A 24,980-nucleotide genomic window follows, 5' to 3' on the forward strand; every position below is an offset into this window, starting at 1 on the left:
CATTCACTCCACCGAGGGGAAACAAGCTTAGCTATTTTTCCCTCAGCAAGGCTTATAAAACATCTTTTCTAAAGTCCCTACTTATAGTTACACTGCACCCAACCCTGGGGGGACCTAAGGCACACCTTAGTGGTGATGTGTAAAAATAAGGTAGCTTAGGACTTCGAAGTACTTTTAATATCTAAGTCTAATTTGGGGTTAACTTTAACTTAAAAGGAGCAGCAATGCAGGTCTGCCTTTAAAATGGCACTGGGCACCACAGCAGTGTACTTATGTGTGCACTACCTTTGCTGGGCGTCCATAAACCTGCATGCTGTACCATATACCAGGAACTTATGGGTTAGGTTGATACAGCCAATTATAATTAGCCTAAATTGCATAATCCATTTTACACAGAGCACTGGCCCTGGGACTGGTTAGCAGTACCCAGGGCACAGTCAAGAGTCAGTAACCACCAGTATCTGTTCAAAATGTTTGGGGGTGACCAGGCAGAAAGGAGGACTTTCCTACAATTTCGATATGCTTTGCATGAGCTGCTACTCTGTTGCGCTCTTTGTAAAAAAAGTTTCCATTCCAGGAAGGCCCCTTTGATTACTAAGAGTTCTTTCTCCAATACTGAGTAGTTTATCTCAGTTGGTGAACATTTCTTTGAAACAAAAAGCCACTTGGTGTTCATCTCCATCATGACTAGATTGAATTAGGACAGCTCCCATAGCCTGATCAGAGGCACCAGTCTGAACCACAAAATGTTTAGTGATGTCTGGTTGTTGTAGAACGGGAACCTTAACAAACTCAGATTTTAGCTTTTTGAAGGTTATAGAAGCATTTTGAGTCCATTGAAATGACTTTTTTAATAGGTCAGTGAGGGTCAGACAAAGTTTAGAAAAGTCTTTAAAGAATTTAGGATAATAGTTAGTTAACCTAAGAGCATTGTGAATTTCCTTTAGAGAGGTAGGAACAGGCCAGTCAAGGATCAGGTTAATCTTGAGGTTGTCCATGCCAATTCCTTTTGATGATAGGTTGTGTCATAAGTACTCCAATGAACTTTCATGAAAAAGGCATTTCTCTGGTTTAGCTAATAACTTGTTTTCTTGTGACCTTTGTAGCACCTGTTTGACATGTGTAACATGCTTGAGTGGATCTTTGGAGAAAACAAAAATATAATCAAAGTAGACTACCATGGATTGTAGAACTAAGGGCCAGATGTAGGAAAGGATTTGCGAGTCGCAAACGGCAAAAACTGCTGTTTGCGAGTCGCAAATCGCATTTTCCTATGCAGAAATGCATTCTGCGAGTCGGGACCGACTCGCAAAATGCATTTCAGAATCGCAAATAGGAAGGGGTGTTCCCTTCCTATTTGCGATTCCTAGTGGTATGCAATACCATTTGCGACTGCATATGCGGTCGCAAATGGTGTCGCAGTTACCATCCACTTCAAGTGGATGGTAACCCACTCGCAAATTGGAAGGGGTCCCTTTGTGAATGAACCCCAAAAAAATTTTTCAGGGCAGGTAGTGGTCCAAGGGACCACTACCTACCCTGAAAAAATACCGAAACTAAAGGTTTCGGATTTTTTTTCGGATTTTTTTTAAGTGCAGCTCGTTTTCCTTTAAGGAAAACGGGCTACACTTAAAAATAAAAAAAACTGCTTTATTTAAAAGCAGTCATGAACATGGAGGTCTGCTGACTACAGCAGGCCTCCATGTTTGCGAGTGCCCATAGTCGGTATGGGGCCGCAATTTGCGACCCACCTCATTAATATTAACATACCGACTCGCAGACGGTGTCTGAGACACCGTTCTGCATAACATTTTGCGAGTTGCAAATAGCGAGTCGCTATGACTCGCTATTTGCAAGTCGCTAAATGTTTCTTTGCTACATCTGGCCCTAAGTCTGACAAAACTGTATTCATGAAGTGTTGGCAAGCAGCTGGTGCATTACATAGTCCAAAAGGCATTAATCTATATTTGAAATGTCCAAAAGGGGTTCCATAAGCAGCCTTCCACTTTCTCCAGACCTGATTTCAATCAGGTGTTTGGTAAAGAGCCTTTCTCCTTGCAGTGCTTCTGGTATGTCTGACATAGAGCTACATCAGAATGGACCTGCCTACCTTAACTATTGCCTGCATGTCCATCAGACAACTGGCAATCTTCAATCACCCTCGCTGTCACTTGCACACATTCCCAGCATTTGCAGAAGCAGGGCAGGAGGCCACTTTTTCACCTATCTGAACAGCCACCATGCTCACAACATTCCGCAAAATACTGAAGATCTTTCCCTTCGTCTGATGCTCCATACCTTCCGCACCTAGTCAGCACTAGAAACCCTCAGTGCTGAATAGTCTGTGCTGTACAAATCCTTTTAAATGACATTCAGGATAAAGGGTACAATCTTTCACAGTAATCTGATTTAAACCCTTTTAAATTAATCAGATGTTTCTTTCTTTGGTACAAAGAACAAGGATACTCCAGCTGGAGATTAGTAGGGAATGAGAAGCCCATGTCTTTCCAAAGGAGACAAGGGGAAATTTTGAATATAGCGAATATGAGCATCATGTAAAATGTTGATTGCACAATTAAAAGGATGATGAGGAGGTAATGCTTTGATGTTAGTTTCTTGAAAAACATCCAAGAATTTATGATAATTGTCAGACATTTCTGCAACATGGGTGATAGACGGCATAGGAGAATTACAGCTGAGTTCAGGTACAGGTCAAAAAGATTGATCAGAGGTACAGTGGACTATACAAAACTCAGCACTCAAAAACAGAATCTTAACAGCCCAATTAACATAGAAAGGAATTCCCAAAATAATTGGGTAACGTGGGGAAACAATCAAGTTGAAGGTGATAACTTAATAATGCACAGCTTTCTTTAAGGGTAATGGTTTGATCTCTTTGACTAGTAATCCAGAAACCACCAGCGTTCCATATACCACTTTACCTGCCATAGGAACCTTCTTTTTGGTAACAAAAATTTGATGATTCACTGTCCATTGAATGTCCATGCATATATTTGAGGTTGCACAGTATAGGAGAACGGGAATTTTAAGAGGACTAGGCTGAATCAAAACTTTACCATGAGGAAGAACAACACTAGAAATACTGTATGATGTAGGCAGGCTAGGATTTCTATCACTCATCGCTATTCCCTGCACAAGAAGTGAATGCTTTGGTTTTTCATATTTTGTTACGATTGGATGGGCCTAACAGGACAAGCATTTAAAATGTGTCCTTCTCTACCACTGTGCATACATACGCCAAGCTCTCTTCTTCTAGCCTTCTTTTCTTCAGTTGAAGGCACCTTAGCAATTCTCACCTGCATGGGTTCAACATCAAACTTTTCTTAGACATTGGCTTGAAGAAAGGTTGGAAAGTGGTATTGGACAAGGGCTATCTTCTCCTTTCGGGACGTCTCTTCTGAAGACGGCTTTCAATTTGAAGAGTTCATCAGAAGAGATCCTGAAGACTGGGTGGCTTTCATCTTTAATCTCATCTTTTGGGCCCTTTAGGAAAAGAGTAAACAGGGTTGAGTCAGTCCAGTCAATTTCTCTGGCCAAACCTTTGAATTTTGAAATGTATGAATGCAAATCCTTGGAACATTGAGACAGGACTACAATTTCTTCTGGAGCACTGAATTTATAATCTTGATGGTTGAACATTCACTTAAATTCATTTAAAAAAGCTGGAAATTATCCACAATGGAATTGACTCAGCAATCAAAGGCATAGCCCATGCCAAAGCATTTCCAATGGCATTACTAACATTTAAGCCCACTTCAGCATGATCGGAGGCATACATGTGTGGCTTAGATGTAAAATGTACCTTTCTTCTGTGTAGAAAGTTATTCAATTTTCTTGGATTCTCATCAAACATTATCTGAGCCAGACCAGCAAATGAAGTATCAAGTGAGCCTTGTTGTAAAATGACCAATGATTGGCGACGCAATGCATTTTCAGAGCTTAGGTTCTAAACTTGCAGCGTGAGGTTATTAACTGCTGTCAAAAAGTGTTAGACTTTAAGTGCATCCGGAACTTGACCATTTGTACGGTATGGTGGCATTGCAACCTGGTGCTGGTCTTCTAGGTGACGCTGGTGACAGTTTTGTGTTCACAACTGCTCCAGGAAAAAGCCCAGCAAAAAAGGAAAAACTAGAGTACAGGAAAAAAAACTTCAGTAGCTAGCTGGATTCATAAGAAGTACTGGATGCCACAACTCCATTTTGTGCTCTATGTGCTGTAGGTTTTACTCACCGGGCTCATGTCATCCTTCCCTTGTGGCGCCTCCCTGTCCCGAGCACTCCAAGTCATCCTTCCCTTTTTCCCCACCAGGAAGCTTAAACCATTAAACCTCCTGTTCTGTTGCTAAGCAAGTTTAGTCTGTTCTGCACCTGCAGATGATCATGTGTCCATAGGACAAGTTACACTATCCACAATGAGCCACTGAAATGTATCATCTTGCACTTAGAGTTCTGTTATACTTGTTAATTGTTGCCAATCACAATTTGCACCTGCCACCTGCAAGGCTTCATATTCACTGTATGTAACACATGATTTTCCCCAGGTTCATTGGAATATTCCACTGTTCAACGTGGGACATGTGGCTTCTGGAACAATCTCTTCTTCCAGCATAAATACCCCCTCTGAACCTGCATTGGAGCTTGGCCTCGTTCCAGTCCTGTGCAACATCATCACTGCACTCACTTCCTGAGTCACCTGGAACTTCCAGCGCTGTAGTCTTCCAAGCCTTCTTGATAATGCCATGATCCTGGCTTCTGTGATGCTTCCAGTGGCTTCCTTCATGATCTACGATTCTGCCTCCGCTTAGCTTCTTGCACGGAAGCCTCTAGTAGACAAGGCTAAGTACTTTCCCCTCTGATTAGTGAGCACTAATCCATAGATTAGTAGACACTTACAAGACTGATTTTCATAAAGGCATGCACACATTTTTGGATATTAGACATTGTTGGAGTATTAACCCCTTAAGGCCCAACACTTCCGACTTGTTTCATTGCGGAGCTCTGAACTTTGTTGTACCTGAACTGAAAGTTTGCTACTGTGTTTCTTGACATGTTGTATCTGGTATTTTGGATAAACCTTCTAGGGCTTGAAGTTGCAAACAACTTTGATTCTGAACCTTGTATGTACCAGAGTGCAAGAAAACTCCAGTTTATGCCTGATATGGCTCCTGCTCTCTCTCATGCAACATTTATGATGGAGTCTGAAAGTGTACATATCCTGTGAACAATTGCTAAATCATTCTTAGTTAAGAACCAATGGGTAACATTGTCTCTTGCTGTTTTTAGTTCTCCACACCTGCTTTAAGGATAACAAGATCTAGGGAGTCATGATCCTACTAGGCAGTGCACAAGACAGCAGAGCAGTCCACTTAGTGATGCAAGTTCATCTTTTGTTATTTTATCTCATCCTCCCTTTCTCTCTGGGGCAGTTGAAGGAACTAGATAGTTGTTACTTGCTTTGTTAAGCTGCCTCAGTTGGAATTGGAGGTCCAACATCGTCTCTGCAGTTGGAACAAGGTGAGTGCATGACACTGGAACTGCAGAGAAGGAGGAATTTCAAGAAAAAACAACTGGAGACTTTGGAGGTCCACGGAAACCAGGAGTGAGCAATGGAAAACAATATAAAAGCAAAAAGTATTTTTTATAGTAGAGAACAGGAAGTGACCTAAGAGAAGAAGAGGTCGGCCATCTTGGAATGGAATAAAAAAATATATAATCAATACTCAACAAAACAGTAGTATTATTGTAAAATAAAAACCGGCACTGCACTGCATAGTGTTCTTCATTAGATATATTAGTTTGTTTCATGAGTACAGGGTTTTTGTTGGGTGTTTTGTGCGCTAAGTGCAGGAAGGAAGATGGTGGTGGGAGAGAACGCCGTTGTATCCTTGCGGGTGCAGAGGCTGTACAGTGGGGCACCGGCACAGGCAAACAGCGGGGAACAGCTGGTAAAGAAAAAAAACTTACAAAAGGGGGGCTCCACAAATTGAACCTTTACACTCTACCCATCTCTAAAAGAGGTGGGTGGACCGACAGTTTAATGGGCGGGTACTTTTGCATTTACCAGAAAGTACTCTGCCCATCAAAAGCAGGCCCTAAATCTGTATCCTTACCTTGCTTTGTGGGAGCAGTTCACATACAGCAAACAGAATCTAGAATAAACAATTGGTGACCTCAGTTGAAGAACTGGTGCATGCCAACGTAAAAGAAAACATGCATTAAGAGAAAAAACTGTGAAATGCTAAATCCTAGCATATGGCTTTATCTTTTAGAATTAAAAAAACATTTTGAAAAGCTCCAACCTTCCTATTAAAATTAAAATTTAGATAGTTGTTTATTTTTTGTCTGTGAATTAAATAAAATATTTCCTAATTTGTGTATTTGCTTTATGTATACTTGTTTCTGTATTTGTACATAGTGTATTGAAATCTAAACTGTAGAAATTGCTTAGACCGGGGTTCCTGGCTTTCAGTAGTGATTGATTCATTAGAGGTGCACAGAAGTTAAAAATGTCCTCCTTTTCCTGTTGCCTCATGATATGACTCTCATTCAATAGCTATGCCTAGTTAATATATGATACTGTCTAGGAGCATATAGGTAAATAGGCAGAAGGGCTGCCAGGCTGTCTATCCTCATAGAAAGGACAACAGAAGAAGGACAAGGAAAGGAACAAGACCAGAAAGACTGGAGGAGGTTTGTCCTTGGAAAAGAGTAGTGATATTTATTAAAAGCTCACCAGGTCAGATTTATGAAGGTTTTGCAGCGTGTGTTCCTTACTTTTGTAAAGCAGACCCAACACAAAATCCTTTTTAGGATTGATAAACCAACGCAAATTATTATTTGCATTGGTTTGTAATACAAAGTAATGCAAACCAGTTCAAAGCGCTGCTTTGTGCTATGCTGAGTCACGGGGGTATTCCATAGCTCTACCTGGGTGTTCCTGTGTAACCACCCATGGCTTTTGACAAAAACTCCTATCAACTAACATTGGTAGACAGAGGTTTTCACCAAAAACTAACACCACCGAAAGCAGACAATAGAAAGGAGAAATGCTTTTCTTCCTCCTACCTTTTGCAACTTTGCATTTGTGCTGCACTGTACAGCACACATTCAAAGTGGGAAAAAATGTAAGGTTTTTCTAGGTATAGTATTTTAATGAAACTGTGCTTTTCGAGTACAAAACCTATGCTAGACATGACACACACATCAGTGCACTGTGCTACAAGAGTGTGTGTGTGTGGCGCTTGGGAGCCTGATTGTGCAACAGCGCTGGGGAGAGAGTAAGATACTGCCATATGGCCATATTTATGGAAGATTAGCGTCACCTTAGCACCATTTATTTTGGCACTAAAGCAGCACTGACTTTACTCCATATTTATATTTTGATGCTAGACCCGTCTAGAGTCAGAATATTGGAGTTAGCGCCATTTTTAGGATGCGCGAACCCACCTTGCATCAATGAGATGCAAGGTAGGCATTCCCGTCCTAAAAAGTACGCTAGCCCCCCAGCACCATATTTAACTCCTGGCGCAGAAACTACGCACGGATGGGAGGCTGACATAAATTATGGTGCTAAGCCTGCTTAATGCCATTATTTAACGCCTGGTCAGGCCAGGCGTTGAAGTGTAGGTAAGCCCATTTCTATGGAGAAAGACCATGGAATGGGCACCAAGATGCCCACCCTAAACCCCAGCAACCCCACCACCCACACCACAGGGATACTAGAGGAGGAGGGAGCCCATCCCAGGTAAATTGCAGGTAAGTGTCTGTGTATGTGTGTGGTGTGCCATTGGGGCCCTTAGATGGGGCCCCCTGCCTGGCACTGGGTATGTAGGGCTTGCCCAGGGGAAACTGGTCCCCTATGGTGGGCATTGGGGTGGTGGTATTGAGTCCTGTCTATAGTTAGACAGGAGTCATTTTTTTGGCTGCTTTTGCATCAAAAGATGACGCTAGGCTGATCACCGGCAGAAATATTGCTACTAACCAGCCTAATGTTATTTCTGACCCACTAGCGCCATTTTTCCTAATGCCATCCCCCACCAGCTAGCGTCTTTTTTAGTGATGCTAGCCATTCCTTAGTGCCATTGTGTGTAAATTCATAAATACGGCGCATGGATGGCTTTAGGGAATGGTGTTAAAAAAAAAAGAAAAAGCTGCATTAGCGCAGTTGTGCGCGATTTTTCATAAATATGGGCCTATGTCTGTATATATGGCGCTTCCTGCTCTCTCCCTGTCATACAATGAAGCAAGCAACTTTGGGTGCTGCGCTGTGTTGTGACAGGTTTATAAATATGGACTGACGTGTTAAAAGTCCTATGTGTGGATTGCTGTCATTGTTTGTTGATGCTTCTTTCTGTCCATTTTCTTTTTTTTTTTTTTTAAGTTGGAGACCATGCTTTAACGTTTATGGAAAGATTTGCAGCTCATAGGGGACAATGTGCACAGAAGTGCTGTCAAACCTTTGCCTGACTTTGAGAATGTACGAGCCTATATAAGTGACAAAGAAATAAGAAAAGGATTCGGGATTGAATTATTAACTCAGCAACATAAATGCTTGCAGGTCATTAAAGTACTCCACTGCATACATGATATTTTATGTCGCTAGTAACAAAGTTGGCAGAACCAAATGAAAAAAATGAAGAAACATAGACATATTGCCATCGGACATATCGTTCGAAGTAACATTTACCACATTTAATACGTTTTACAAGATTAGCTCATGGACTGATTGTATGTTGATAATTTCTGTGAACGATTGTTTTGCACTTACACCTTAAATTAGTAACCTTGCTTTAGCTGCTCTAAAATATGTCCAGAGACAGTTTTGCTGATTCTCAAGAAAGGAATGACACTACCAAATGGAGACCAGTACCTATGATTTTTAAAGTTACTTGTTGAGGGGGAGGGTTACTAAATAGTGTTAGCTGATTTCCCAACATTAGAAAATCTATTTGTTTTCACTTGTTAGGATTATAGTGAAATTGCACCATAACTATTTTTCTTCATATGGAAGCTGCATTTCCATGTGGAGAAAAGACGTTCGGCGCATCCTCCAAAACATTTTTCGACTCAACTTGTAAAGTTACTGCAGTATTGTGGCACTAACTGCCTCATAATGAAGCCCCTGGAAGCGGTTTATTATTTCTACATCAATTAATGATGCTGATGGTCTTGTTACCTCTGTGGGTGTAGACAAAGGGATTCAGTTTTGAAGCCTTGAGAATGTCCTTAGTAATAAGGGCTTACAGGAGGAATCGATAATTCTAGGTCCAATTCCTCTGGTAGTTCCGTATTTCTTCTGGACAATTCGCCCGAAGGGGGTTGTAAAGGGTTACCCACTCTCACGTAATGAGGACCTAAAGTGAGGTGCACAAACTAAATATGTAAAAATGTTGTCAATGCAAGTGAATATGACAACAAAGATAGAATTTTGTTGTTGCTGATCATTTTCGTAGTAGTCACCCCCTCTCAATAGCTAACAGCCAGTTGCCAACGCCTGGCTGTAAATTTACAACAAAAGTACACTTCTTTTACTTGTGCTAAAATACTTTTGGAAAGCAACGTGAAGAAAAGTGTATTTCCTTCTGGACGTCTTCACTTATTCTCACTCTGACTGTTGCTGGCGTTCCATAAGATTTGTATAATTTTTATTGTGGTATAGATATGAGCAGATGAGATAGTCTTAAGGATTTAATGATCAAGAAGCAAAAATCAGTTACTTGATATTTTGACTTTCATGTTTGCTGACATGAAACGTATCATGTTAAGTACATGAGGGCACACTTATAGTACGAGGTTCAGTAGGACATGATTGCACTGCTAATCATAGAGTGACACTCACCTGCACTGCTGTTTTCAGGGAGAACTGCTTCGTAGACATTGTAGACAAATTCAATATCTTGCGCCTGTCCCACTATGTGGATGACTAAGATGCCAGTTGCAGTCCTCGCTGGCTTTCCCTGATCCACAGCCAACACCTTAAGAACTTTAGGACTTAGTGTTTCATAAATCATAAGCCGTAGTATCTGGACTTCCCCCGTGTGCCGGTTGATATAAAACAAAGGCTCATCTTCCGCAAAATGAAACTCAACAGTGCCATTTGTTCCTTGATCCGGGTCAATCGCTCTCACAGTGGTTATTGTCTTGTTCAATGTTGTCTCCATGTCTATGTGGGCATTGATTGGATTCTCCGTGAAATGTGGAGAGTTGTCATTAATATCTTCAATATGCACAACTACTTGAGTGGTAACACATCTTTTTGGGCCATCCATGCTGCAATCGCACGCAACTGCCCTAAATATATACTGATTTATGGTCTCTCGATCCAGTGACTGTGTGGTTACAATGGCTCCTGTACTTCTGTTTACGGTAAAGAACCCCATGGTGGAGTCAATCAGTGAATATGTTATTTCTCCATTCAAGCCTTCGTCGTAGTCAAAAGCCAACAGGTCAAGGACCACCGATCCGATGGCCGCATCTTCTATCAAAGATGTGTGATAGACATTCTTCGTAAATGTAGGGTTGTTGTCATTTGCATCCAAGACAACGATGCTTAGCTTGGCCTGGGCACGCTTCTGTGGTCTGCCAAAGTCATGACATTCAATGATGAGGGAAAAGTTGCTGACTTCCTCTCTATCAAATGCTTGGGTAGCCCACAACTCTCCTGAAGTGTTATTTATGGCGATGTACTTGCCAAAGTTTCCACCTTCGAAATGGGAAAAAGAAATGAAAGAAAACATTATCACTCGAGAGCATCCAACTCCAAATTCATACCATGCTAAGACAGAACCTGTTTAATAAATGGAGTAAAAAGGCACGTTGCTAGTACAGCTGGTTCTCCCAAGTGCCTCTGGATTTTTTTCATTTTTTGAAGAGTTCCAACCTCCATTTAATTTATATCAGTGAGTGGCACTGACGGTAAGAGCAGAACGTCATATTCATGATAGAACGACTATATTGCCAGATGTACACCCTTTTCTCCTCGAAAAAACATACCAGGTAAAACGTGTTGCAACCATTCTCCTGCTCCAAACGTGTGCTCCTAAATTAAAAATAGCAGAGCCCTGTCACGGACTTACGAAAACAAAAATTTGTATTTTTGTTTTGTTTTTAATTCACTATTAGAACCAACTGAAAAATTATCTTAGTTCACACAGATAAATGAACACTGTGCAGGCAGATCCTATCGCCCATCCAATATTTTCAGATCCCGACTTTTGTTACACTTTAAAGGCTGCCTTTGAGTCACAGCACACTATGAGTACTTACTTATGTGTCACCTTCGCCTTTTAGGCCCGTATTCGCCAAAAGGACTGTATTGTTTGTAAAAACACAAACACTAAGAAAGCATTTGATTTAACACTTAAAAGGAAAGCAGCAGATTATCTGCAAGCAAGAAATGGTTTCATTTTTAGTGAAAAGATGTGATGCACTTTAAGGTTTTTTTCTTATTTGCTCCACAAGATAAACGTTTTTTTCATGTTAAGAAAACTCTTACCTTCTACTGCCAGAAAATATAGAATGTAGAGGTATACGAATTTTCTCACTCAATTCACTCACGTAGTAAATACTTTTTTCTAATTAGGCTCTGTTATAGAGTGTGACGGAACACCGCATCAGTGTTCGCACACCTGGAAGTAAGAATACAAGGTTACTGTACCTGTCAGGTTTCAGGAATACCAAGCCATTACAAGATTGCCCCATAGACACAGGGAATAACAAATGCACATTGATGTTTCCCTGACTGCCACGTGCTATTCCACATTTGCGGGCAATTTTCTCCCCCCAGACATTTGGCCTGCCAAGAGCAATCGAAATGTCCAGATCCAGGTGAGAAACTCCAGATCCATGGCATTATCACAACATTTGCAATTTCCAATAGGGCTAGAAACTACTGTTACCACTGGGAATTACATGCCTATCATGATACAGATCTCACTGTTCATGTGCATATTGGCTGCATCAGAAATGTGCGAGCTTTCCATAATGAGCATGTGAGTATGGGTATGTACATTGGTGTGAAAAGCTATTAGAAGTGTTGGTGAGAACCCACAAAGCTATGACTACAGGGCGTTCGCTACATTATAAGTGGACATCCGCTGTCCCTGTGCTGAGAGCACTCAGATATCCACCCATAAATCCAAACTTGCAACTGCAAAACATGTTTTGTGAGTTAGCCCTATGAATTCTAAGCTGTTGCTTTATTGTTTTAATCTACAGTATATGAGGGTCTTTATTGTTCTATACCCCTTCATGCGTGGGTGTAAATTCAACAGTATTTCAACAATCTTTCTTTGGCAGATTTTTCATTCCTTTCTTCACCACCAGGACCATGAATACTAGCCAGATTTTTCTCTGCTTCACATTTTGGGGAGCGTGGCTATCTGTCCTCCAAGTTCTTCAGCACCATTATAAAATCTTGCTATTGACTAAAGACACAAGTCATTAGTGCTTCAAATACCACCTTAAATTTCATGGTCAACCCCATCTAGCCCCATTTCCATTTCCAAAGCTCTTCCTCCTAGACATGAATGTGCATCCATCCTGACTGGTTAAAAGTTACAAATGGGCAAACTAGTTGCTTCCTCATGACAGTTAATGCATTCTAAAAAAATTCTTGAAAATACTTTGAAAACACTAGGATATTGAAATAGATTTCGTTCTGTGACATTAATTTCATAGCAAAAATAAAAAACAAGTTGTCATAGCTTCAGACATGTGACATAGGTTTGTCGCGTAGGTTCTCATTATCCTAATGAGACTACTGGATTTTGAGCAGCAACATCGTCCACAATGTGGGGGACTGAGTCTGACCCACGGTGGATGACGCTTGTCACTCCAGATCCGGGTTTTACTCCGGCTAACTAGCAGTGCCTCATCTCTCTCAAATGGTAGAGACAATTGGGCAGCTGAGCGCATGACATATTAGTACTTCTCAGGGAAGTCGTGGTCACTCAGGTCACAACGGGTTCTCTCATACACATTGCGGTCTCATATATAAATGACAATAAAGGCAGTATAAGTTTTAAAGATAGAGTTAATAAAACAACTGCATTTTGGATAGCAAAGCATGAGCTGCAATAACGAGGACTACACAACACAGTAATATTAAAATAGTGACGAGGAGAGTGAAACACAAGAATAAGGCTATCAAAGTGCAGCTAGATTATTCTCTCTCAAGTTATATTTCGAGCACAGCATGTTAAGCTCTAAGCCTGCCTTTCAGGTTCCCAAGGGAGGACATCAACCCTCATACCTGAGCAAAGGCGTGTAATCTGAGTCAGCATCTGCAACAAGGCATTCAGCCTACAGTTGTGGTTCCCTGGCTGGAATCTCCCTCTTGACGTGTACTAGGACTAGAAAGTGTTTTTATAACTAACACAGCAAATGTTCTAAGAAAATGTCTACCAATAATCACAGTCTTGTTTTGTCTGTTTATCAGGTAAGGTGTTGCTGGTATGCATATAGTTGTTGAAATAAAAACAAAAACATTTGTAATGGGAGACACAAGTATTTCAAGTGGATGCACTATCCATGGCATGTCTCATGCTGTTGTAAGAAGTAGTTCTGTGATGTAACACAAAAGAATACCAAACAAATGCAGCTGCCCACGGCTCTGAACATTGCAAATTTATGGTTATGAATAGTTCAAATACAGAGCACGGCTGAGCGAGCCAACATGGCAGACACTCGGTGAGGATTAATTATAATATTTGTTGTGTTTGTGTTCTACAATGCTAACTTTTTTCCCAAATAGCATGCTGCTCACACTCAGAGGTAAGGTACGTTTAGTTTACATTAAGAATAGTAATATTAATTGATCCAGTTTGAGCTAGGGAGGTGCCAGGTGCTACCTAATCATGCTCATTGGCGCTTGCTTTGGCTGATTATTTAAGAAGCCATTGCAATGCATACACCTCTGTCCTCCTGTCACCATGGTGAATTGGTGACATCAGTGAGTTAGCTTTCTTTGTGACATTTATCTATGTAGCTTATACAGTCCCAAGCAATTTCACACTGTGTAGTATAGTAGTATGCATCTATGTACTGCAAAAAAGGGACACTAAGGGCCTCATTATGACCCTGGCGGGCGGCGGAGGCCGCCCGCCAGGATCCCGCCCTCCAAATTACCGCGCCGCGGTCAAAAGACCGCGGCGGGTATTACGAGTTTTCCCCTGGGCTGGCGGGCGGTTCCAGTTAAACCGCCCGCCAGCCCAGGGGAAAACGACCTTCCCACGAGGATGCCGGCTCGTAATCGAGCCGGTGGAGTGGGAAGGTGCGACGGGTGCTACTGCACCCGTCGCGTATTTCACTGTCTGCAAGGCAGACAGTGAAATACATTTTGGGGCCCTCTTACGGGGGCCCCTGCCGTGCCCATGCCATTGGCATGGGCACGGCAGGGGCCCCCAGGGGCCCCGCGACCCCCCCTACCGCCATCCTGTTCATGGCGGCTTTCCCGCCATGAACTGGATGGCGGTAGGGGGGGTCAGAATCCTCATGGCTGCGGAGCGCGCTCCGCAGCCATGGAGGATTCCAATGAGCAGCGGAAAGTCAGCGGGAGACCGCTGACTTTCCGCTTCTGACCGCGGCTGAACCGCCGCGGTCAGAATGCTCATTGGAGCACCGCCAGCCTGTCGGCGGTGCTCCCGTGGTCGGTGGCCCTGGCGGCCACCGGCCGCCAGGGTCAGAATGACCCTCTAAGTTGGTCCATCAAGGGGGTTGAGAAATTAGAACAGAATCAAAGCTTATTCATTTCAATGCCTTCGTTCCAAATGTAGGTTTTGTTAAGGGAATTTGGATTAGGAATTTTAAGATTAGTATAGCAAACTCAACAACTGTCAATACTAGTACCATAGGCGATCTGATTTAGATAAGTACAATGTTACTTCGATTGCCTGTTATTATAATTTTCTGTAGATTAACTGCACCACTAATCTATTTTTTATCTTCTTTATTTCTTCCATCAGCACCTAAGGGCAAGAAGAGGGACAGCCCTGAGACAGGCCTGGGAAGAGCTGGAGGAAGCACCGACCACCAGCGTCACTGCCGAGGGCTCTGTTCATCCCAGTAAGCCCTATTATTTATTATTAGTATTTCCCTAATGTAGGAAAGTCCTTTTTTTTTGCCTGATCACCCCCACTCTTTCTGGATAGGTACTGGTGGTTACTGACTCTTGGCTGTGCCCTGGGTACTGCTTACCAGTCCCAGGGCCAGTGCTCTGTGTAAAATGGATATGCAAATTAGGCTAATTATAATTGGCTAAGTTAACCTACCTATAAGTCCCTAGTATATGGTAGGGCATGTAGGTTTAGGGACCACAGCATAGGTGGTGCACACCTAGGTGCATTGCTGAGGTGCCCAGTGTCATTTTAAAAACAAGCCTGCCTTGCTGGCTGCTTTTAAATTAAAGTTATATGCAAATTCGACTTTGGAATTAAAGGTACTTCCAAAGTTTTAAACTACCTTATTTTTACATATAAGTCACCCCTAAGGTGTGCCCTATGTGCCCCTAGGGCTGGGTGCCATGTAACTATAAGCAGGGACTTTATAAAAATAGATTTATAAGCCCTGGTGAGGTAAAAACAGCCAAATTCGTTTTTCCCTCATTGAAGTAAATGGCCTTCATAGGCTAGAATGGGCAGACTTTATTTTAAATTTTAAAGTCTCCTTAAATGTTACATACCAAGAATTTGGTATCAAATTGATTGTTATAATAAATCCCACAACTTCCAGTTGTTGGATTTAATATAACTAGTGCAGGTAAAAAGTTTAGACTTTACCTAAAAAGTTGCCAATTTCAGCTCTGCATTGTTTTTGCTGCTGTGCTCTGATTGGCCAGCCTGCAGCAGCTTCTGCCAGGCCACTTTAATGAGGTGTGAAGTGGCCTGGCTTCACACAAAGGAATGTGCTTGGGGGAGAGAATCTCCCCTCAGCAGATGGTGAGGCAGGAAGGGGGAGGGCTGCCAAACTGGTCTTCAAAGGCAGAGAAGGACATCTGGAGCACCCAGCAACACCCCCACATCCTGCAACCCCAGACAGCTAGGTGCCCCCTTGATTAGATTAGGAGAGGGTAGGAGAGGGGTGTGTTTATGATTTTTAGCCACACCAGTGGGTGGGCTCAGCCAGATCTCTCCTCCAAAAATCAGATTCATCCATTTTGGATTTTTAGAGACTGTTGCCTTCTGGGATGGATTTTTGCCACACTTCCCAGGAAGTGGTCATCACAGGGGGACGACCCTGTCCCTGATTGGAGAACCAGGGCCCCCCTGCTTTTCACCCAGGAGCAAGGATAAAACTGGCAGACCTGCACCCACGCCTCAGATCCCCACCAAATTTCAAGAAGAAAGAACTACAAGGAGAAGAAGGACTGCCCTGCTGGACCCCTGGCCTGCACCTGGACCCTGCACTCAGAAAGACTGCACCAGCTGCACACTTGGGCTTCACCACAAGAAGGACTTTGCCTGGCTTCCACTGGTTCAAGGAGGGACTCCCTGTTTGCTACAGGTGAAAAATTGCTATCCAGAGTCCCCTGCACCAACTCCTGAAAAAGTGACCAGCTGACCACTGTCCAGTGGCCAAAAAGGAGTTTGCGCCAGGTGCATTCTGGGAGTTGAAGTCCGCACTTCCCAAGGACCATCACAGAACTTCTGGACCCTTGGGGTGAGCTGTGGACCCCAAAAGAACCTTAAAAGAACATCTGGGTGAAGCCCCAGAAGTTTGGAGAAGATTTGACAAATTTTGTAAAAAAGCTCCATAAAGTGACCGACCCGACGTGGAAATTCTAGCCGGCTTGCCTCAACCGCGACCCGGCCTGACTTCGTGGTTCATCCCGGTAAAGAAAAACATCCAAAAAAGAGACTAAGGCCCTCATTCTGACCTTGGCGGGCGGCGGAGGCCGCCCGCCAAAGTCCCGCCGTCAAGTTACCGTTCCGCGGTCGAAAGACCGCGGCGGTAATTCTGACTTTCCCGCTGGGCTGGCGGGCGGTTGCCTTCAGACCGCCAGCCAGCCCACCGCCAGCCAGCCCAGCGGGAAAGAGGCTTCCACGATGAAGCCGGCTCGGAATCGAGCCGGCGGAGTGGAAGCTGTGCGACGGGTGCAGTTGCACCCGTCGCGTATTTCACTGTCTGCGCAGCAGACAGTGAAATACATGTAGGGGCCCTCTTACGGGGGCCCCTGCAATGCCCATGCCAGTGGCATGGGCACTGCAGGGGCCCCCAGGGGCCCCGCGACCCCCCCTACCGCCATCCGGATCTCGGCGGTCCGACCGCCGGGATCTGGATGGCGGTAGGGGGGGTCGGAATCCCCGCGGCGGTGCAGCAAGCTGCGCCGCCGCGGAGGATTCAATGGGGCCGCGGTACACTGGCGGGACCCCGCCAGTGGTGCCGGTCCGACCGCGGCTTTACCGCCGCGGTCGGAATCCCCATTGGAGCACCGCCGGCCTGTCGGCGGTGCTCCCGCGGTCCTCCGCCCTGGCGGTCAAAGACCGCCAGGGTCAGAATGAGGGCCTAAGTCCGAACGTAAAAAGTTGACCGGGACCTTCCAGCCATCGTATCCGAGAAGGGCTCCACGGACGTCGGATCAAGATCCAGGTTTACCCCGGTCGAAGGATTTTCATCTCGAAAAAAACGACTAAGTCCGAAGGTAAAAATCACCACCGAGGAAACCGACTTCGCGTATCCGGACAAGGGCTCCAGGAGGTCGGATCCAACTGGCAGGTTCGTCCCGGGGAAGAAAAACATCAAAAAAGAGACTAAGTCAGAAGGTAACTTTTTAACCGAGGCCTCCCGCGACTTGTAGCCGAGCAGGGCTCCATCGCGGTCGGCCTGAAAGTTTGACTTTGTCCCGGTCCTGGTGCAACCAGATGACCCGATTGGCGCTTTTCGTTTCTAAGCGCTAGAAAATAATAATACTTTAAAAATTCATATCTCCGGTTCCCCTGAACCGATTTTAATCGTTTTTGTGTCATTTTAAAGATAAAAATATAAGCTATTTTTATAAATTGGTTTCGGATTTTTAAACTGTTTCCTGTGTTTTATTTAATTACTGTTTTGTGATATTTGAATGCTTTACACTTTGTCTCCTAAGTTAAGCCTTGACGCTCGATGCCAAGCTACCAAGGGTAGAGCTGGGATTAATTTACTGAGACCTAACTGTACTTTTGTGGAGGTTTGTGGCTTGTTGCTAGGTGTAGGTACCTACCTGCCCTACCAATAACCCATTTTCCAACACCTAACTTTTACCTCTGCCCACTATTATACTACTTTTAATTTACCCTTGTTTATTTTTTTATACGGACTCCTCTTTATTCCAACTCCCATATCCAGTTTCTGTTTCATTCCTGTTATCTTGGCATTATATTTTTTTCTGTCTTTCATTGTCTAATATTATTCCACCCCTTCATTGCACTTCAATTAATTAAAGTCATCATCATGATAAGCTATAGCTGTCCCCCTCCATTACAAAAAGATCTTGGTAACTTCACTACTTGGCTCTTCTAACATGGTGAACCAACAAAATTCCCAGAGTGATGTTTTTGATAGAAGATACTGCAGTGGTAACCGAACTGTACTGATATATTGCAGTTGTATTTTTTTGAATGAAAAATGAAAGGGAGGCGTATCTCGCATCAAAACAATTTATATATATATATTTTAACCACACAGAGTGCTGCCAGCTTGTCAAGTGTCATTGGAGGAGCAGAAGGAGCAGGGGGAGAAGCAGCGACAGGGATGGGCGGTAGTAGGTCACATCGCTTGCTTATTGACAATTACAATTAAACTCACTAGCTACAAGGGTGTAATCATGATCATGAATCTCCCGTGTTACCAGCAACAGTGGTGTTTGGGTTATGGCCTCTTCTATATACAAATCAGCAAAAGCTTGCATGATGTATGCTAAAAATGATGGCTTGATGGAAACGGAAGATTAAAAGATAGGATGGGTGAAATGGCTGAAATGAAGGGATGTGTGGATGGGTGAAAGAATGAGTGGGTGTGTATTGGTTAATTGGATGGATGGGTGAAAGGATGATTGAAAGGAAGGGTGGATACTGAATAGATGGATAATGGATTTGGAATTCTGGTGAAAGACCAAATTGTGGCTGCAGTGTTAGCTGTGCAATGTGTGTCTGCTTCAGTTAATGTGGCATTTGCAAAACTTTTCAATGCATTGAAAACCAAACACACAAGGTGTGTTTCCCAATGCCCACTCACTCACCTCTCAGTTCTTCACTCCTTTATCGTTTCCTAAGAGTTTCCATCCCAGCCTACCAAAAAGATTGAAAAATCCATTCTTTCCATGTGCCACATGTTTATGGCCATGTGAAGTGTTTCTACAACATGTTTCCTGATTTCCCATAACAGATTTATTTTATGCCTGTTCAGATTTTTCCCTTTAGACTTTTGTCTTTACAGTGACTGAATAAACCAAAGTTTTGGTAAATGATGACATGATGATCAGTGACACCCCTCTATTCTGTACTAAAAGCTCTACCTACCTGCCTATTCCCTTTGCCTTACCCTGCAGTAGAGTAAGTCAAGTTTCCTTTCAATTCTGCCCAACAAATTAATTTATTGTAAATAATTTGTGATGGTGAGTGAGTCCAGTGAGTAAAGTGGGAGTAGTAAGTGCCTGAATTGATTTCAAGTTTGGTGGAAGGGATTCTCTTAGACGAAAATGCCAAATACATTCTACGTAGCCCATTCCGTTCCCTGTAGTCCATTGCATCGTTTTTCCCACCATCTACTTACGGCAGTGCGGATAATATAGATGCATTTTATACATGTTGTGTGTGATGTATCTTATTTATTATTCATCTGCCTCTTTAGAGTCAGGGTAGAAACTAAGTGAAAAGCATTTGGAGAAGAACAGGGCCATTGGAATCAAAGATAGATAACTGTCAGCTACAGCTGATCCAGCTGCAGACAGTAGCAAAGTACCCGAAGCGCTGGCTAGCATGCCTCCATTAATTTGGTGCAACAACTTGTACTCCATAGTGCATAATTTCCCACTCATAAATGGGAGGTAACTGATTCATTTGTGTTCAACTAAAAGTGTCTGTTTAGATAGTAGAAAAGCCTTTAAAAGAAAAAGGAAAAAAACGAATCCGTTTTTAAAAATCTGGTGTTAATCTGCCTTAATGATTTTCTACCAGCTAGTCAGTGCTTTTTATGGGAGGCATGTGTGTGTAAACCTGTGGCTCGCCTAATCATAAGCACATCAAATGCCAATGTCCTTAGGGGACCAGCAATGTACTGCTACTGTGCTACCCACTAATTACTTTGAAGGAAGTGTTTGCTCAAAGCATTGTTTATAATTTGTCTTTTATATTTTTGTTTTTCTTAATATAGCTACTTCTGCTGGTCGACCACCACCACTCACCAGGCAGGAGATAGTGATCCAACTGTGGTGTCAGATGCTGGAGAATATACAGGCCGAATACCAGCAGCTGGTAGTCCTGGAGGATGAAGAGATGGAAATAGATGCCTCTGACACAAGACCCAATTCAGTAGCACACCAGCCTCAGCCTCCAGCCCCCCTGTCGATTACATTGCTGGTGTTACCACCAGCTGTCAGGGGCCCTGGCTGCATATGCTTCCACCCCCTCCCGTTGTGACAGGGCTTCACTCTAGTGCATACTACAGCGGATGGACCGAATGGAGAGCCGGCTCCCCTGGACCAACTCTGGACCCAAATAGACAATGCCCTCTTATAAGCCCCTTTTTAATTTTTTGTTTTTGCGGGAAGGACTTGTTGTGGGTGGTGAGGGTAGAGAGGGAGTTCGGACTGGGTTTCTCTTTGGACTTTTGTTGGACTTTTTGGGGACAGAGCTTTTTGTTTGGCGAAAGGGGTGGGCTTGTTGTGGGTGGAAATGGTGGATTTTCTATTTGTTAAAAAAAGGGATCTTTTACTTCATTTATGCCTCAAATGTTTATTTTGGTGTTTTAGTTTGCACTGCTGTCTTATAGTATAGCCTGATTTTTAAATCTGCTAAAAAAAAGTGTATGTCTTTTAATTGAGCCATTACTCTACTACCCTCTATAACTAAATTGACCATAAGGGATGATTGCCGTTGCCTATGTTGCCTACAAGAACCTAGATACTCACTAACAACACCTTCTTCAATAGAAGTTAATCAGTAACTAAACAAGTTCACTTCAATCCATTGTCCTTCTCTTACCTGAATAGATGAAGCGAGGGCTAATACCTCAGCCTTCTTACTGCAGAGCTTATCCCAAGGTGGCATCTTAAGGGGGCAGTGATAGTAGTAGCAGGCTAGCGTGCTAACAGGGAAGCCAAAAGGTGCCCCTCCCACCTATGAGAGCTCCAACTGAAGGATTAATCAAAGGGTTATCCATCACTGTCAGCTAGATTGAAAGGAAACAGAGACTTAGGGCCAGATGTTGCAAAATCCGATTTTGCGACTTGCAAATCGCGAGTCTGAGTGACTCGCAATTTGCAAGTCGCAAAACCGGATGCAGAATGGTGTCGCAGACACCTTCTGCGACTCGCTATGGGGTTGCAAAGACCCACCTCATCAATATTCATGAGGTGGGTCGCATTTTGCGACCCCATAGCGAGTCCCTGCACTCACAGGGATGGTGGCCTGCTGAAGTCAGCAGACCTCCATGTCTGTGACTGCTTTTTAAATAAAGCAGTTTTTTTTCTCCATAGGACCACTGCCTGCTCTGAAAAAATATTTATGTCGCCATTCACAAAGGGGAAGGGGTCCCCTGGGGACCTCTTCCCCTTTGTGAATGTGTTACCACCAGTGTGACACTGGTGGTAACTGCGAGTTGGTTTGCGACCGCATTCACGGTCACAAAGCAACTGTGAATTGCAATGCGAGTCGCACATAGGAAGGGAACACCCCTTCCTATTTGCGAGTCGTATTGCCAAATTGCGAGTCGGTACCGACTCGCAATTTGGGAATGAGCATCGCGGGAGGCCGTTTGCATGGCGCAAACTGCGTTTTTCTTAGTTTGCGCCATGCAAACGGCTTGCTACATCTGGCCCTTAATGGGCCATATATTATAGCATAACTTTAGGAAGACTGAGACCAGACTACGACAATGACAGTATTTGACACACAACCAAGAAGACTTGATATGATAGTAAAAACTAGCATTATCAACTTCTTCTGAACATTGTGGAGTTAGTATTTAAAAACTAAAAGAAATCCTCTAGTCAGGAGGTGTGAGCTCAGGGTCAGGAGTGGTTGGGCAAGATTAAACATTTATGCAAGAAACAACAAACAACACCAGGCCTTAATGATGATGTTGACGGCGCCGGTGTGGAATATTGCTGAGGTGATAAAAGGTCATGCAGTGAGTTGGTGTTGGTTTCAAGACATCTGTCCCAGCAAGTGTGTGATCCATTTATGGTGCAAAATTAAGTCATACCTCAATAAAACACACAGCCGGGGGAAAGAGTGTTAAGAGCTTGATGAAAGGATGGGAAAGGGTATTTGGGGAAAGGTGTGACAAAGACAAACACTACACAAAAGGAGTCATGAAAATATTCATCAGGTGCTGAGCAGCACAATATCATCAATCCGTTGTGGAAGGAAACCATGAAGGGAACCATTGCAAACAGTCCTTCTGCCCCAGAGACACCCAAGTTAGTATACCCCTAAATGTTATGTCTTCTAGGTTTGAAGAAATACAAATTATGGAGGTTTGAAGTTAACCCACTCAGTTCTAAAAATTATAATTGTTAAAAGGAAAATGATACTGTATTGCCAAATTGAACGGTGCATCTGATTCTTCTTGGAATGTCCGTCACTCTTGGGTGCCTGGCTGAACCTGTCCGGTAAGTAAGCTGGAGTGTTAAGCTTTCACAAAGTTTTGTTTGTGCAAGAGAGGGCTAGGAGAAGGCCGGAATATTGAAAAACAGTAACTGTATTATAGAGTAAACGTGAAGGACGAAAGGAAGCAAGGTAAGCTTCATGAGGAGTTAGGAGTGTACCAAGAAGACTTAGAGGTAGAGCAATAACATAAAAAGAATTTTCATATTTGAGTCAGCAGTGCTGCAGACACCCACGCAGAATTTCTCAAATCAACACACCTCTCTCCAGTGTACTGAGCTAAGTGAGTAGTAGGCTTCAGAGTCTTCGCCATCATCATGGTTTCTCTTTGAAGTCAATAACTTTCTTCTTCTAGCTATTGAGGTAGAGCCACCCTGAGTCCTTCTATCCTCCAGCTCCTGATTCTGAGTGACTCCACTCCAGTCCCAAACCAAGCAAGGTAGACCAGTGTAGTGCCCTGCTGTTGAAAAATAAATAGAGAAACTGGATTGGACTATTTTGTGTAGATTTGTGTTCGGTAACTACAGTGACTGGTCTGGTCTATGAGGAACCAAAAAAAAGGAGGGGATCCTGCAGGTAAATTTCACTATGTTTGAAAAGGCAATCACTTTCAGGAAAAAAATGATCCCCCATGAGCCTGCAAACATTGCAAATCATCAAATTCAACCTTACAAATTTGTTGAACTCCCTCAGTTACAGTCAGCCACCATGTACATCATCAATCATCACTTATAATCACTCAATATATCACTACTCATTGGTGCAACAGTTAGTAGCTACTGCTTCCAATCCAATCACAGTGGTTGATACACAATATTATCTCCTCTTTGATGGTAGCAACACATTGACATTTGGAATTGCCACCGGCAGTCTTTTAATCAATGCTCTTCTGAGGCAGCTCTGCTAGGTGATGTAAAAAAGGATAGGCAATGGCATGTGAGGGAGAAAGGCACTGTCTCCAATGTCCTAAAGGGAATGTGAGGGCTTCTTCACCGCACACGGGTCCAACTCCAATCCAGCCATATATGTGACTAAAAAATGGTGGGGCAGCATAAATCTGACACAAACATAATTGTGGCAGTGGGTATAACGATAGGGATTAATTAGACACTCAGGTTGGTGTTGAATATGAGTGGTTTTATTTTAGAGGACAGGTGCCCTCGTAACAGTCACTGTCTTTTATCCTTATGTATTGGTGATCTCCTTTGTTCTCTTCTTTCTCAGGGTTCCCGGTGGTTGATGGTATTTCTCCTGGCGGTGGTGTCATCAGGTCGACCGGAAAAAGGAACGAAAGGTAGGTACGTCGTATGTCTGGGTGGTTTGTTTGTATGATTTTAGTGCAGGGAGAGGGTGTAGAGAGAGAGGGAGAGATCGAGTGAGTGGTGGTGGTCTGGTGTACGACTCCACCCCGAGGGAAAAGAGAAGGAAAAAGGATGGGTATAGTTTATAGGGCCCCGTCCCGTCGCACCTCGGTGGCACCAAAAACCTTTCTCACTAATAGACACATGATTAGTGCTCCCCTCATGCTGGTATTTTTCTTTCCCCAAATATCCCTTCCGAACCTCCCTCTACTTGCACTCTCCACCCTCCTCCCTTCCCACTATAGCCCTTATTCTTTTCTTCAGGCAGGACCGTACCTTCTGGAGCCACGCCCCTCCAGGGACGTGGCGGAGCTGCTGCCTTTCGGGACCTCCTTGTCCCTCCGTGGGGTCTCAGATGGAGCTCAAGAGTCTTTCGTTATGGGGTTCTTCTTCCCCGACATCCAGAAGGCTTTTTCCCGCATCCTCTACTGTCGCGCTCTCCTCCTCCGTCCCGGCGTCTTTCTCCTCTTCGTCTTCCTCTGCTCTTGCACCACGCGCGCGTTGTCCTTCTTCCCTTTTCATGTCTTTGGAAACCCGGATACCCGGGTATCCTGCTTCCACGATTTGTTCCCCTGCGGGACCCCCGGGGCACTTGTCAGACTGGGGGTTAGCATCGTATGTAGCCGGGATTTCCGACACTCCGCTACAATAATGTTCCAATACTTACATTTTTTGGCAAAGAAAAAAAGAGGTTAAACAATAAATAATTAAAAAGTTATATGGTGGAACTGGCATACTCAGTCAGGGAAGTAGATTTTGTCCTCAAACTCAGGTGGTTCACCCAGAAGTTGGTCAGC

General features: G+C 43.5%; 1 protein-coding gene across 1 annotated transcript in view; it reads right to left on the reverse strand.

Annotated features, from left to right (window-relative positions):
* The window catches only part of LOC138255249 (protocadherin-23-like), a 486,186-nt gene that overhangs the window by 321,366 nt on the left and 139,840 nt on the right, over nucleotides 1–24,980 (reverse strand). The window contains exons 8-10 of the mRNA XM_069205831.1: nucleotides 24,613–24,826; nucleotides 20,398–20,473; nucleotides 9,859–10,722 (exon numbers count right to left, since the gene is read on the reverse strand). Of these exons, the coding sequence (XP_069061932.1) occupies nucleotides 9,859–10,722; nucleotides 20,398–20,473; nucleotides 24,613–24,826 (1,154 nt within the window). The remainder of the gene's footprint in view (nucleotides 1–9,858; nucleotides 10,723–20,397; nucleotides 20,474–24,612; nucleotides 24,827–24,980) is intronic.

This window comes from Pleurodeles waltl, chromosome 1_2 (assembly GCF_031143425.1).
Source record: "Pleurodeles waltl isolate 20211129_DDA chromosome 1_2, aPleWal1.hap1.20221129, whole genome shotgun sequence".
In the NCBI taxonomy this organism is placed as follows: domain Eukaryota; kingdom Metazoa; phylum Chordata; class Amphibia; order Caudata; family Salamandridae; genus Pleurodeles; species Pleurodeles waltl.